Source organism: Capsicum annuum, chromosome 3 (assembly GCF_002878395.1).
Source record: "Capsicum annuum cultivar UCD-10X-F1 chromosome 3, UCD10Xv1.1, whole genome shotgun sequence".
In the NCBI taxonomy this organism is placed as follows: domain Eukaryota; kingdom Viridiplantae; phylum Streptophyta; class Magnoliopsida; order Solanales; family Solanaceae; genus Capsicum; species Capsicum annuum.
This window is the reverse complement of record NC_061113.1, coordinates 22,942,701-22,959,440: the sequence shown is the minus strand read 5'-3', so window position 1 is coordinate 22,959,440 and position 16,740 is coordinate 22,942,701. Positions and strand designations below refer to the sequence as shown.

Sequence of the window (16,740 nt, the reverse complement as noted above, 5' to 3'; positions counted from 1 at the left end):
TAAATTGGTGTATGGTGATTTTCAGAAATCATTTAGTGAGCTTCCTAAGTTTTTTGCAGCTTTTCAACACTTTAACCATGGAACAATTGTAGAATGAAAACACGAAGAGTCAATGAGTTCGTTAGAGGTAAAAATGTTTAAATTTGTATTTTGGGCTTTCAAGACATGCATTGATGGATTTTGAACTTGTCTTCCAGTTATTTCAGTAGATGGAACCCATTTGTATGGTAAATATGAGATAAAATTATTAATTACTGTTGGAATTGATGGAAATGATAACATTCTTCCTCTAGCATTTGCTATTGTTGATAGGGAATTGAAAGAGGCATGGAAATGGTTTTTTAGAAAACTAAGCGCATATGTAATAAAGGATAGAGAAGATGTATGTATTATCTCTGATAGGGAAAAAGAAATCTTAGCTACTTTATCGGAGTTGTGGCAATTCCAGGAGCCTCAGGCCTTTCATCGATTTTGTGTAAGACATCTTAAGAGTAACTTTCAATATTATTTTCCAAACAGGAATCTCAGTGATCTGATGTGGAATGCTGCATTGGCTCATCAAGTAAGGAAGTTCGAAGCTTTGATGTGGGAAATCAGGGAAGAAAATGAAGAAGCATCTGAATATCTCATGCAATTTCCATTGGACAAATGGATGATTAGCCATGATGATGGAAAAAGATGGGGAGTGTTGACAACAAATCTTTTAGAGTCTTTCAACGGCCTTCTAAAAAAAGCTCGAAGATTGCCTGTCACTGCCACGGTGAGACTTTCATTGGAGCAAACAGTTGAACGATATACCTGTAAATCTCAAACAGCGCACCAACTTGTAGAGCAAAAGGAATTATGGACAAGCAGGTTCAAAGTAAAGTGGGAGAAGAACTACGAGAGTTCAAAAAAACACTTTGTTTTTTATTGGAATATATCCACTGGGATATATGAGGTTAGATCTATTCAAGTTGATGGTACTGGTGGTAATCCTCATCGTGTTTCAGTAAGTGATAAAAAATATGATTGTGAAAAATGGGCTAATTTGCACTTTCCGTGCTCACATGTCATGAAGGTTACTGAAAGAATGGGAGGGCTAGCTAGAAATTTTGTTAGCGAGCATTTCACAACAGAGAATTATGTTGCTACATATTATGGGTCATTCTCACCGATTGGGCATGAGGTATATTGGCCATCTCCAAATTTTATAATGAGAAGTAATGAATTCTATCGTCGTCCTAATCGACAAAGGACAACTAGAGTACCTAATGAGATTGATCGTGGTCCTGCAGTATATGGGCGAGCTCGCGGGTTGTGTAAAAAGACTGGACATGATAGGCGTCGATGTCCAACTCGTAATCAAACTTAAGTGGGTACTCTTAAAATTTCTAACCGTTTTAAGTCTAATAAATTCTGTTTTGTGGATTATTTCTAAGTCTAATAATTATTTCATGAATTAATTGAGTAGAAATCTTGTACCAACATTCCAGCTAGCATTTGTAGGATTAGTACTTAAGACATAAGAGTTGTTGGCGTTTTATGTGAAATGATTTCCGATAGAGTTTGCAACTCTTTTCTATCTTTCAGATGTCATCTGTGAGTATTATGTTTCATCTTATAAAAGAACTTCATTCCAGCTAGCATTTGTAGCTATGCTTCGGTTTTTAGTAGTAGTATCATGATTCATAGCTGGTCAATACAATTTCTAGTAGCAATTGTACATTGCTTTGTACTTTAGTTTTTTCCTGCTGCTTCCTTAGCCGTTTTTCTTGGCTACGTTTGGTTGCTAAGAAATTCCATAAGAAAAAAGGACACTCTTTAGTTAACAAGAGTACAGTAAAAGGATAGGTTCCAAAAATTCCATAATGGAACCAACTCTTATAGCCCTCCCTCCCTACAACTTCTTAAGTTGTATAGTCTTCTATGATTCGATACTTGGGAAAGCAATTTCTGCAGAATTTAAAAATAAATACAAGTTTGACACTCATCCATCGAGTAACATACTTGAGTGCGCAATGAATAACTTATATCATCTGCTTAGAGAAATCTATCATAGTTTGAGTTGCAAGCTACTTTAGCTACAGTGGTCTTTCCTACGCCACCAAGTCCACAGATCACCCCAGTGCCAACTTCACTGGATTCATCCTGTAACCATGAGTTAATGTCCTTCACTCGAGACTCTAATCCAACTGTAACCATGAGTTAATGTCTTCCTCGATGATCTTTTGTATGAAATTTGCCTCGTGCCTGAGATACAATGAAAATGTTAGAGATGAAACAAGATGAAAATTCAGTAAATCACTGCAACTTGAAAGTACTGGTAAACAAATAAAGAGAGTTAATATAATAACACTTCACATACAGAGCAAGCATAACACTATTGTAAAAGTATACCTTTAAAGCAATTTCTTAATGCTAAACCAATAAAACTTTTATATTTCCCAGGAAAGTAACAAAGATGAACATATGAGTGATATTACTTTACTTATGTATTGTGGAATTAGAGTAAACCATTCCATTTTGGAAAATGATCAAGACAAGGACACGTTTAGCCTCATACATAAATTTACAAGGAAACTGATATAAAGTGCATCATATGTATCCTTCGAACTTGTCTATTCGGAAGGGAGATTACGTCAAACGCAAAAAATTATTACTCTCATCCATAGTAGCTGTTGTTGTTGTTGGTTGAGAGATAAATAATAGAAGTGCAGAATCAGTAGAAGCAAACACAATAGACTAAAAGTCAAGAACAAGTTTCGGTAACTTTGCAGGATGATAAAGAACAACAGTGGATACAATCACATGGATAAATTCAAGCACATGCAGTTGGAATGAAAAATATGAACCTCACAGGATAAATTCAAGCAAATGCAGTTGAAGACAGACAGAACAAGTATTCATGTATTACCACAGAAGTGATGACTAGATCAGATACAAGGGAATGGAAGAAGGAAGAGTCCAACATAACTCCATTACTCTTTGCCTTTTTTTGTTTTGCTTTTCTTCTTTTTTGTTTTTTCCTTTTCGGCATGCTGGTAAGCATAGTGACTCCCTATCAAGCAAAGGTAGATTTTCAACTGTTCAACTAAAAAGGTGCAGTTAAGTTGAAAAAAAATAACATAATCACGAAAAAATACCTGTCCCACAAAGCTTAGCAATAATTTTACGCTTCTCTTTCTTTGATAGTTCATCATGCTGAATAGTCATCTCACAACCTGTACTTGTATCCTTCGGATCATTACCATTCACTTCATTGTTGGTATCATCCAACTCATTATCTTTCATCTCAGTGTTCGAGTTCTCCAAATTATTAATGGCATTTGGGATATCAATAAACATTGGCACAAGTGATGAGGTAAAGTTTGGGGCACTCTTAAAATGTTGAGGCGGATAACCACCAAATATATTATCAAGTGATAAAAGACTTGGATACCTTGATATTTGTGGAGTCTGTAGAGTCATATATGGCACAATCTCTGTATGTTGATATGTCATACCTGATGCCTGAGTGAATTCCTGAGTGCAACCCATTGAAGTGGAACCAAAATCATGATTAGTTGTTGTTTGATCATCTTCTAAACCTATTTGGGAATTTTTCATTGATTCATCCATTTCATTCATTTAATCAGGAACTTGGTTTCTCACAATAGCACGTTCTCTTCTTCCAGCAACACCGTCTTTTCCTCGCCTACGAATAGGAGAACGTAACTGATCAGGTTGTACCTCATCTCTTCTATAATCGGCTGATACTTGAATCCTGTCGGCCTCATGGACATATCTCAAACAATCAGAACTTTGATCCCGCACCATCTTTCTAAACATGTATAAGTCCTCATACGATGGCGTATCTCCAAGTGATTTAGCTTTATCAACCATCGAATGAATATGACGTTCCTGTGAATTAAAGTAAAAATATTTAACTGTAAAAGCATCAAAAAGATTAAAATAAAAAAAATAAGTTCCTACTCTTAAGGTTATGATTATTATTAACATATAGGTTATGATTATTATTAACATATATTAGATAAATAAAAATAAGACAAGCAAAATTCTACTTACTATTGTTTCATATGCAGATGAATTAGGCACATAACCGTGTTGGCATTAAGGACGGGGATTAGAATTACCAATGAGAAGACGAGTAATACGTCTGAATCAAATAAGGTAGGAATCGTCATACCGAAGTGACCCATTATTGATCGGTGCATTACAGATAAATTGTTCTCGCTCGTTTCAAAAAGGTAACCATTGTGCATATTCTAACTCCCAGTTTGTATTTGGCCTTCCCCGACGATCATGACGAAAGTGGGTGGAATCAAACAGAAATGGAGTTGGAATCACTTGTTGCGATTCAAATTGCCTCATTACTCTATCAGGCAAGTGAACCTCTACCACATCCCAATAGAAGATTGAAACTCTAACACACCACATGTCTCGTCCAGCACGATAATAGTCAGGAAGACTCTCAATTAAGTCATCAGTATATGGTTCCCAGATAAACTACATGAAAAAGGAAAAAGCAAATGAGTTATATTTACAATCGACATAAAATCAAAGAAAAAAATTACATAATCTACCTAATCTTCTGTCATAGAGTCAAGTGCATCCCTATAAACTTTCAGCACATGCTTAGAAGTGTTAGTCCAACTAAAGTGTGCAAACCATCTAGTAGCATATGGACCCCTAGGCAAACCAGTAGGAAAAATATTTCTTGTACCTCTTTTTCCTACTATCTGTGGCCTAAGGACAGTGATCCTTTCCCATGCTCAAACCTGATATATATATATATATATATATATATATATATATATAAAACTAAAAGAAATATCAATATAATTTGTACAATTATTAGAATTATTAGATATACCTGAAGTAGTGGTAGAAATTCGGTTATCTCATTTTGGGTACTTTGTGAGGCATTACAAAGAAAGCGATATAAGTACGCTAAAGTGTACTACCCCAACTATAAGACCCAATTGCATTGACATCCTCAAACATGGGCAGGTACATAAGCTTCAAATAAGCACCAGATGTATCTGCCATCATCATACCCGCAATCATCCAAAACATGTAATTCCTAGCCTTCTGATTGACTATTTCTTGGGTTGCCATGTCTGACAATTGTGGCTCACTTAGCAAGTGTGGTTTAAGCGCGGAGACCTTGAGGAAACTATTTTTAAAGTTCTGAAGAGATAGAAAAAATCCTAATAATCTTTGACAAATGTTTTGCCAATCTCTAATAGTTCTCGTCTTCTCAGTACCAAGTACCGGAGCACCATTCACAGGTAATTCATACAACACCTCGACATCTTGCGAGCTGATAGTTGCTTCACCTGTTCTAAAATGGAAAGTATGTGTTTCAGGACGCCACCGCTCAACTAATGAAGTGATCAAACTACGGTCGATAGCAGGCCTATTACATCTATAAACACCATACAATCCAGATTATCTAATCACTTCTAAAACTTGTGGATGGATAGGATATTTTTCTACGAGCTTCCAAAAACCTCCATCACTCTTTCTCGTATTAAGAACCATATCAACACTTTCATCCCATATATCCCGTGACCTATGAGTGAGTTGTTCAGTTAATACAAACGGTTCAAGTGGCCCAGGATCTAACTTGTATGAACTACTACCAGCCATAAAAAAGGTACCTATACATAAGTAAATATTTTCACTATAATAAATAAATTAACCAGCCATAAAGGGAAAATTATTCTCTAACAAAGTCTACCGATAATTTTTTCTCCTTTAAAAAATATCCCATCTCTTTGTCTACAAATAATTGTTCATAATTTTGAGCATAGTTGAATAAAATTTGAGAAATATAAAGTTTAAAATAGAGAGTCAAGTTGAGGCAAGGAGAACAGAGAATATATTCATACCAAAACCTGAGGCTAGGGTTTCGCAATCTGAAACACGAACGATTAATTACTTCGATGAAAGAGATTGCACTGTCAATTGAATCAACCACAGATGATTGAAATTGCTAAAAAAACAAATTAAGAAGCCATAGATGAGAGACGAGATATGAGAGACATAGACGAGAGGGAGAGAAGAGAATTGGGGATTTCTTTCAAAATTAGGGAAACGGCTACACTTGAAAATACTTGAAGTCTCATTTTTATTTGTTTTTTAAAAAAAAAAAGAGAATGGCAGTCACGAATTATCCATAAAACGTTACTACTAGTAACGTTTTATGGTCCGTTAAATTTTTACTCCGTTACTTTTGACCCTGATATATTTTTAATAAAATAATAAGGTAAAACGTTACTGACAACTACGTATATACTAGTTTTGTAAATTTTAAATTTTTTATAAAGCATATTATTTTGGTGAATTGCTTCATAAAATGGCTTATTTGAGTCAAAAAATTCTTATGCGCAAGTAGCCAAAATGTTGAAGCGTCTACTTAATGCCCAAATATATGGCAAATTGGTTTTCTATATACTTATGGCCTATATATATGGCTCTTTTCCCCTTTGTATTGATATATATATACATATACACAATAGTGAATGAAATATATTACTCATTCTTTCTGTACTTGTTTTTATTAGCTTTTAATTTAATACTTGTCCTATTTTATACCGACATTTATTAAATACATTTATTATGCATCCATTAAGAAGAATAGAATAAAAGACCTTAGTTCTTCTCCCAAGTTAATTGAACTATACTTTGTGTAAAGAACGAACGCGGGTAAATACCAAAATAGCAAGACCAAAGATAAAAGGAGCGGAAAGAGGAAAAAACCAAATAATTAACAAAATAATTTTAAAAAAATAATGTGATAACTAAATATTACCTATTAAACTTACTGCCTACTGGTGTAAAATTATGTTTCCACTGACGGGAAATAAGTTAAACTCGTCTGTTCATTAATACTCTTCCTGGTGGAAAATCAAATTCTCCAACTTTCGACTTTAAATATACTAAGCCCCAAATTTGATAATGGATGATGATACATTAATTAAGAAAAATAATTAATAGCATACCTAATTTATCATAGTAAACTTATTAAATGATATTTATATTTTAATTTAAAAAAAAAATAATGCAAAAGATAAAACATGAAAAAAAAATTATTTCTTCTTGATTAATAAAAATATAAATAAAATGAAAAATTAAATTAAAAATTATAAAACGAATAATTTTAGAGAGTATTTGCTTAATAAAATATCAAGTGGAAAGGTATAAATTTGAATAGATATCGTGTTCCTAACTAGGAGACCGCTTTGCATCTCTAATTTGAAAGTGTATTTTGAAACAATAAAATTCACTTGAAATGTGCTGCAAAGTGCAAACCAGGTAACTTTGAGCAGCAGTAGTTAATTACAGTGGCTGCAGACATTAAATGACAACATTAATAACATGTAAAAAAAAACAGTTGTTCGACTATATCCGACTACTATACTGTGGCCAAGTAAACGCGTACATACGAGCAGAACTGTATGTTGGTTGCTTACAAGTCCAAAGGCAACCACACAACACAACCAAAAAAAAGGAAAGACTCGACAAGGCACAAGACAGAGATATTAGTCTGAACTTTCAAGCTGGGGAAGGTAAAGCAACCAGATGTCGTAGATGAGGCAGAAAATTAAGATTGTTGTTGTTGACTCCTTTCATTCATCCTGGCAGCTACAGTGACGGAAGCAGCGACTCCCCCAGGAGTGGTGGACATGTCTGGTTTGTTCCGTAACTCTGCCCCTACTACTCCCTCCGCATCCTGCCTCGTCGCTGGCTTATCCGCTGGCAACATCTTAGTAGCACTCTGCATACATCCAAAAGTACATAAAATGAAAGCACCATGTACGTGCGCACGCACCTATGCGTGTGTATATAAAGGGATCCAATGCTTTAGAACGAAAAAATTGCCTCGACCGATCTATCTGTGAACACTAGAAAATCGAAGTACCTGCGAACTTCAAACAATCCATTGCTAAATAGATGGCTCGAAGCTAGCATAACCTTTTTTCAAAATATTTAAAGATATTGTTAAGTAGCTAGCTCACAGAAACTTTTTGAAAATATTTCTATTTTACAAACATCACCGATTTTCGCTAATACGAATTTCTCTTATCTCGCCACTACTACATGTAGGATAGCTCACAGAGACTTTCTGAAAATGTTTTCTACTTTGTAAACATCACCAATATTGGCTAATACGATTTTTTCTTATCCGCCACTACTTCATGTATTTTAGTAGTAAATCTACGTACCGCTAATTCATGTATTTTAGTAGTAAATCTACATACCGCTAATTCATGTATTTTAGTAGTGAATCTCTGGATTATGGCAAAGTGGGTAAAAATATTTTTAGCAATGACTTAGGGGTGTTCATGGTTTGGTTAAAAACCAAACCAAACCGCGAACCAAAAAACCACATTTGGTTAGGTTTGATTATAAATTTTTAAAATCGATGCTTATGTAGTTTGGTTTTGATTTTACTCTAAAATAACCAATAAAATAACCAAACTGAACCGCTAAATTTTTTCTTTTATATATATATATATATATCACATACATATGCATATATAAATTATTTATATATTATTTATAAATAAAATATAAATATTTTTTATATTTTAAATTTTAATCATGAATTTAACTTTAGCCATGGCACTTTTAGTCATATCTCTCCATCTAATTGATGGTACGTTATGAGATTCTATATGATTTTCACACTTTGAATGGAAAAGGATACTAATTGTGAAAATTATCTTGTTGTCTATGAAATTTTATTGGTGAATTTTATTAGACTATAGATAATCACTAGTTTTGAACTTTCTTTTGGTCACTATTGAGCAAAAAATTTATGTGTTTACCTTTTGAAGGTTTATCATATCATTCTTTTATATGTAGTTTCTAAATACATCTGTGGAAGCGTTCATATGGTGTTGTTTATGACGTTGCCTAATTTTCTAAATACATTTGTAGAAGCGTTTCATATGACGTTGCTTAAGTATAACACTAAATTGACATATTAGTTTCAAGATTGAGGAACAACACTCAGTTGACATCTCATATGTTGGATTGAATTTTTTTAAGAAAAATTTCTAACTTTTATCATTAACTAAAGTTATTAACCGAAAAAACAAACCAAACCGAACTAAACCGACAATAACCAAACCGTCGGTTATTTTTTTGTGTTGGTTTGATTTGATTTTAGAAATTTAAAAATCGATTAAGTTGGTTTAATTATGATATTGACCAATAACCGACCCAAACCGACAATGAACACCCCTATTTAGCATACGCAGGTAAGCAAGTATTTCTAGCTGACGGGCAAAATATCTTAAATCAGTCAACAAATAATAAAAAGTAGAAACTATGGGGCATATGTCAAAGGAGGAGTAATTTGATTCGCTACTTACAGACAAGACATCTCCGAGTTTAACTTTGTCTTCATCTCTTATCATAGATTCATTATAAGCGGCAGCCGACTGAGCAGTGGCTGCTACGCCACCGGGAATGATAACATTACTGCCTGTTGCTCGTACTTCAGCTGCTTGTATTGCTGCTGCATCGCATTGATCCACTGGTTTGCCAGGTATTGTTTGTGCAGCCGCTTCAAGAGCTTGTCCTATTGTGATTGCTCCACCACCACCACCACCGCCTCCTTGTTGCTGCTGCCCTCCTCCACTGCCACTAGTTACCCCTTGTTGCTGTCCTCCACCAGCAGTCCCACGACTGCTTTGAATGCCGGCTCCTGTTGGCTGGATGTATTGTCCAACTACCTATACATGTCAACAGCAGTAGGATAAGATTAGCTAGTCCAGAGGCGAACCTACATTGAGAGTAGGGGGGTGCACGTGCGACTAGTAGTGTTGTGGTGATGAGGGATATTTGACAAGTGCGACTAGAAGAACTTGCTATCCATTTGGTGAGACCTTTGAACTGGTTTTTAATGTTGGTAAGTAAGAAACTGCAACTGATTTCCCTCGTTAGGCTGGGCACTAAATAGAGGATGATGAAAATAACAATGAACTCTAATTGTAGGGTAATAACACTACATAGTAATAATTGTTAATAGAACTTTATTGAAAGGAAGAAAGGCTAAGGTTTACAATATAATCTGAAAAGCCTGAAACTAACTAAACAAAAGTAGGCTATATATACATAGCCAATAACCTAAAGGTCCATAAACTAAAGGCCCAATAACATATGGGCTAACATCCCCCCTCAAACTCACAATGCAACAGCAATAAGCATTGAGAGTTTGTCACACAAAAAACGAAATCGAGACGCCGACTGAGCCTTCGTAAAAAGGTCAGCAATCTGCAAAGACGATGGAACAAAAGGAAGCGATATGGTCCCGAGCTGTAAATGATGACGGGTGAAGTGACAATCAATCTCAATGTGCTTCGTACGCTCATGGAAGACAGAATTCTTTGCAATTTGTACCGCACTTTTGTTATCACAATGCAGGGGAGTAGGCATAGAAATGTGAACCCCCATATCTGCAAGAAGCCAACGTAACCAAATAATCTCACATGTAGTCACAGCCATAGCACGATACTCAGCCTCCGTGGAAGATCTAGAGACAACATCTTGTTTCTTGCTCTTCCACGAGATTAAAGAGTCTCCAAGAAACACACAAAAACCAGTGGTGGATTTACGATCATTGCGATCTCCATCCCAATCAGCATCACTATAGGCTCGCAACTCGAGAGATGACGTCGAGGGAAACAAGAGATTCTGAAACTGAGTGCCACGAAGATACCTTAGAATACGAAGTACAGCTCCCCAGTGCACAGAAGTAGGAGCAGTAACAAACTGGCTAACAACATGAACTGCATGTGCTATATCTGGACGAGTAACCGTAAGATAAACCAAACTACCCACAATAGTCCGATAAAGACTCGGATCTGATAATGGAACACCATCACTAGGAGAGTAACGTGCATTGGTTTCAAGGGGAGTATCTACAGTCCTGTTGTCAGAAAGACGCGCCCGTGTAAACAAGTCAGATATATACTTAGTCTGAGAAAGAAGATACCCTTTCTTAGACTGAGCCACCTCAATACCCAGAAAATAACGCAGCAAGCCCAAGTCCTTCATTGCAAATCGATGAGCCAAATCATACTTCAATAACTCAATACCACTATGATCATCACCAGTAATAATCATATCATCTACATATAAGGACAATAGAATTCGCCCTGCACTTGTACATCTAACAAACAATGCTGAATCATGGTTACTCGGGACAAATCCAAGGGAAGTAATAACAGTGGAGAATTTCTCAAACCAAGCACGAGGGGCTTGTTTGAGACCATATAAAGCTTTTCGAAGCCGACAAACTTCACCTGGCTGGTGGTCAATACCTGGGGGAGGAGTCATATAAACTTCCGCGTGGAGATCACCATTCAGAAAAGCATTCTTGACATCCATCTGAAATATCTTCCACTGTCGAACGGATGCAACAGCAATCATAGTGCGAACAGTCGTCATCTTTGCTACGGGGGAAAAAGTCTCCTCATAATCCATACCATATTGTTGTGAATACCCTTTTGCCACAAGTCTTGCCTTGTATCGCTCAACAGACCCATCAGATTTTGTTTTTATCTTATACACCCATCGACAACCAATCGCATGCTTACCAGGTGGGAGAGTAACCAAATCCCATGTATGTGTATGATGAAGAGCAGCAAGTTCCTCGGCCATAGCATTCTGCCAAAGAGGATCAGACACAGCCTCTCTATACGACTCAGGTTCAGACAAATGATGTATGTTTGCAATAAAGGAAGCAAATGAGGCTGAATATGTAGAATAGTAAAAATCTGGCAGTTTGGTGGACTTACAAGGTCGAGTAGACCTCCTCAGAGGTGGTGGGTCTCCAGTCTCAACAGTCGAAGGAGCAGACTCAGGCACAGGCGAGGCTGAAGCACTATCAGGTGGCACACCAGATGGCATGGATGAATCCGGAACTGGAACCTCTATGTCAATCCCAAAGGGATCAATAAGCCGAATATCTGACTTTGTCACATCATGGGTTTTAGCTGGAATGGAATAAAAAGGAATATGTTCCAAAAAAGTGACATGTCGTGAAACATATAATTTCTGACTTACAGGATCATAGCAACGATAGCCTTTTTGTCCAATACCATACCCCAAAAACACACATATAGCTGATTTTGACCCTAACTTATTTCGTTCAACATGAGGACGAAGAACAAAGCAAGTACATCCAAAAACTCGTAATGCAGAATAATTCGGCGGGTGACCATATAGTTTCTCAAACGGAGACATCCCTGAAGTCAATGCAGTAGGAATACGATTAATCACATATACAGCAGTTAGAACTGCTTCTCCCCAAAAAATACTAGGAACCTCTGCAGACAAAAGTAAAGAGCGTGCTGTCTCAACAATATGACGATGTTTTCTTTCTGCCAGACCGTTCTGCTCAGGAGTGTCGGTACAAGATGACTGGTGTATGGTACCATCAGAGGCAAGTAACTGAGTGAAGTCATTAGAGGTATATTCACCCCCTAAGTCACACCTGAAACACTTTATCACAGCTGAATGTTGTGTTTTAACAAGGGCTCTAAAGTTGTTGTAAATGCCAAAGAAATCAGATCTGCGTTTCATAAGATACACCCAGGTATAACGAGTATAGTCATCTATAAACGAAACATAATAGGTCGATCCACCCTTGGTGGATACTGGCACTGGTCCCCATACATCAGAATGAATAATGTCAAAAGGAGCAACAGAATAAGACACACTTTTATTAAACGGTAAGGCAGAAAATTTTGCCAGTTTACAACCACTACAATCTGAAATATCACTAGTGTTCACATGACCCAAAGCACCACTAGAGACCAAAAAACGTAAACGTGAAACTGACACATGTCCTAATCTGGAATGCCAAAGATAAAACTGAGAAGACAAAGGACTCAAACGAAAAGAAGATAAATCTATGCTAGAGGCAGCAACTACAGACACTTTGAGATTCTCCAAGACATAGAGTTCCCCCAACCTACGGCCGGTCCCAATCACCCTCTGAGTGTGTTGGTCCTGTATAACACAAACAGAATCAGAAAAAAACACCCAATTACCAGCCTTACACAACTGACTGACTGAAACAAGATTTAAAGCAAGTTTGGGAATGTAATAAACATCAGAGAGGACAATGTGAGGGGTAGTAACAGAACCAACACCCTCGACTGACATAGGTACAGCACTCGCGGACATAACAGAGATTGGTGAAATGGGTGACAAAAAACCAAACGATGACAAATGAGGGGACATGTGATGAGACGCACCAGAATCCAATATCCACAAGGAGGAAGGAATACCTGAGGTACTAGAAGAAACTGAACCCGAATGAGACATAGATGCTGACATGGCCGTAGGATTAGGAACGAAGAACTGTCTGAACTGTTCGAAAACCTGGGGATCCAACGCAGAAGGTGGCATAGTGCTAACAGACTCAACATCTACAGATGGTGCAGCAGCAGCGAACTGTGGAGGACGAGATGACCACGGAGGAGCACCAGAGGAGCGTGACGGAGACTTTTGCTGCCCATATTTCTGTTGCTGCCCAGATTGAGGCTGTTTGACCTTGTTAAGTAACAACGGACACTGAGCCTTCCAATGATTTTTCTGTTTGCAGAATGCACACTCATCAAATGCAACTTTAGGAGATTGTCGAGTCTGAGTACGGGGTGGCCTAGACTGATCAGTTGAAGCAGCAAACACGACAGGAGTAGTAGTTACTTTAGACCCTTTATCCACTTGAGACTTGATACGAGTCTCCTCTGCAATCAGTTCATGAACCACAGAATCAACAGTAGGGAGGGGAGATCGATGAAGGATTGTTCCACGTAGGCCCTCAAAGTCAGAACGGAGTGCCATCAAAAACTGAACCAAACGTTGCTCTTCCCGTCTAGCAATGTACGGCCCAAAACCTTTTAACTCTGCAGATTCAGTAAGTGCCAATTGATCCCACAAATCCGACATGGCAGCATAAAAATCTTGAATACTGAGATCATGCTGTTGAAGAGCACGGATATCATACTCCAACTGGTACTGCTTAGCAAAATTAGACTGAGTGTACAGTCTTTCCAAATGATCCCAGACCTCCTTTGCTGTGTCATACTTAGCCAATTGCATACCAATTGACTGAGTTACAGAATTGTTAATCCAAGTGATAATCTTGGAGTTATTAGTTTCCCATAAGTCCATCAACAAATCAAAATTTTCAGTTTGATTATCGATAGGTCTTGGTTTTACTCCAGTGATATAACCCCACATATTCTTCCCACGAAGAAAATTCTTCATGACATAACTCCAATAGGCATAGTTCTTACCATCTAATTGAGTACTAATGGACTGGAGAGAATCATCCTTTCCAGTCATTGTAAACACAGCAACACACAAACAATTCAAAAAACAAAAAGATGCAAAACCCTAGGTTGAACAATTCCGAACGAACAACAATGGCAGCAAGCGAAGACAGCAACAAATCAATCCAACCAAAAACCCAACAAAAACAGCAAACGAATACAGCAGCACCTCAAAAAAAAAAAAATTCGGGGCTCCGCCCCGAACCCCAGACGGGGGCGCGCTGCCCCCCGTACCCCCCAGCGAACTCACCGCGGAGTTCGATCCGCGCAGTAGGTGCCTGCTACAAAATCTTCAACCAACAAATCAAAGGACATGGATCGAACTAGCTTTGATACCATGTTAATAGAACTTTATTGAAAGGAAGAAAGGCTAAGGTTTACAATATAATCTGAAAAGCCTGAAACTAACTAAACAAAAGTAGGCTATATATACATAGCCAATAACCTAAAGGTCCATAAACTAAAGGCCCAATAACATATGGGCTAACAATAATCACCATTAATATTTACGTACTCCATTTGTTGATTCGACACTCCCTTGAATAACCATAAATAGAATGACAAATTTTATTATATCACCATTTAAAATATATCTTTAGCTTTGTTATTCGTTGATAACCCAATTCATTGCTTTCGTATTTAATGTAAGTTGTATTTCACCCCATCTACGAAATATTAATTCTAATTTTTTCCCCGAACCTTTTTCTTAAAAAAAAAAATTATAAGTATTATATATAGATCACTGTCTACCGGAAAGTAAATTGTGGCAGTAATTTGTGGCAAGAGCCACTGTACAAACACACTCAGCAACAGTAGATGCCCCTTCACAACTAATATTCACATCATGATAAGCAGAAGTATTAACATTATACAACATCTCGGTGGATGTGCTTAACCTAACTATCCGACGTGATAAGTTTCAATAAGCTTTTATCAATTACAATTTCCTATAAGAACTCTACTAATCAAAGACATTAGATGCTAATCAAGGACATTTGATAGGCACATAATATCATCGCATATTATCCTTACACTAATCAAAACATTTGATAAGACATAATTAGTTTCTAATCAAAACTTAACCACAGAGACTATTAATCTCACAACTTTACGTTACCTGTCCAGCAACAGATTCAGTAATTATATTAGCACCAGGAACAGTCGTCCCAGTAACAGTAACACCTTCCCTAGCAGCAACATCAGTAACATCACCAGGTTGAACAAGACCAGCACTAACATTAACATTAGCAGCAGATTGCATGGCAGCTGCTGGACCACCTTTTTTTGTTTTCCCTAGCACAGCAGTTTCAGCGCTCTGCATCATAGCTGCATCTTCTGGCTTAACAGCCTTTTCTCCTAACTCACCTTTGACACAAAAAACGTCACCATATTTGATTGGTTCGGAAGTTTGATCACCTTGTTGCCTTGTTGATTGTTGTTGTTGACTCATTTTTGTTAAAATTGGGTGAAGTGTAACACTGACGATTGAGGGGATTCACTTGGAAATTTTGAACAAGATGTTCGATATGGCTAGACGAAAAAAATGGATACTAATTATTTATGGAATAAGGTGGAGAGATTTTGAGACAAGTGGCTATTGGAGTAGTGTGGTGGCGTTAAATTATAGATGTGGCAGGCCACTTGTCGAAGTATTACTATCTTTGTTACGGTGGAGTGTGATTATCGGACCCTTTTTCAATACCCCTTCTATCCTGACATAGTTCGAGGTTTAAACATAAATAAGATAAATTTTAAATTAAAATTTATATATTTAAAAATTATATTAAAAATATTATAAGTCAAAATAATTAACTAAAATTTAAAATATTTAAAATATATATGAAAAATTATAATTAAATATCGACATATTTAAATTTGAAGAAATAAAATATACAACACAAATTGAATTTAAAAAGATAGTACATTATCGGGCATGTTTAGTAAACTTTATGGTGGTCATTCAACGTTATATTTATTATCCAAAAATTATTATTTTTATTTTATTAAAAAAAAATTATTTTAAGTATCTAGTAACCCCTCGAACTATGATCAAAGTTGATACGACACACTCCAACTTCACATGAATTCTATTATTTCATAAACTCAATTTTAGCATATTTTTATCATTTTTTTATGTTGACATGACACCTTTATTACATAAAAATAAAATTCACATTAAAGATATCACGTCAGCTAAAAAGAGTGATAAAAAGACACTAAAATTGAATTTAGGGGGTGATAAAACCATTTTTGTAAAGTTAGAGTGTGCCATAACAAATTTAATTATAGTTCAAAAGTACTAGATGCTTTCCTACGTAAAGTGTGAAATGAAATAAAAAAAAATCTTTTATATTTGAAGATAAATTTAAAATGACCCTCAAATATATTTTTAAAT

The 16,740-nt window shown here is 36.4% G+C and overlaps 3 protein-coding genes across 3 annotated transcripts in view; 1 reads left to right on the top strand and 2 right to left on the bottom strand.

The window, feature by feature from the left end:
- The window catches only part of LOC124896607, a 2,001-nt gene extending 647 nt beyond the window's left edge, over positions 1 to 1,354 (top strand). Inside the window, exon 2 of the mRNA XM_047408198.1 lies at positions 198 to 1,354. Coding sequence (XP_047264154.1) covers positions 198 to 1,354 — 1,157 coding nt within the window. The remainder of the gene's footprint in view (positions 1 to 197) is intronic.
- Positions 1,355 to 2,901: 1,547 nt separating this feature from the next.
- On the bottom strand, positions 2,902 to 3,874 carry LOC107866449. Its single transcript, XM_016712506.2, has 2 exons — positions 3,126 to 3,874; positions 2,902 to 3,040 (listed from the first exon to the last, which is right to left on the bottom strand). Exons 1-2 carry the CDS (start codon positions 3,607 to 3,609, stop codon positions 2,961 to 2,963), a joined length of 564 nt encoding a protein of 187 aa, XP_016567992.1. The 5' UTR covers positions 3,610 to 3,874; the 3' UTR covers positions 2,902 to 2,960.
- Positions 3,875 to 7,269: 3,395 nt separating this feature from the next.
- On the bottom strand, positions 7,270 to 15,946 carry LOC107864129 (late embryogenesis abundant protein 31). Its single transcript, XM_016710406.2, has 3 exons — positions 15,463 to 15,946; positions 9,369 to 9,731; positions 7,270 to 7,765 (listed from the first exon to the last, which is right to left on the bottom strand). The coding sequence occupies exons 1-3, from the start codon at positions 15,793 to 15,795 to the stop codon at positions 7,592 to 7,594; spliced, it is 870 nt and encodes a 289-aa protein (XP_016565892.1). The 5' UTR covers positions 15,796 to 15,946; the 3' UTR covers positions 7,270 to 7,591.
- Positions 15,947 to 16,740: the final 794 nt, after the last annotated feature.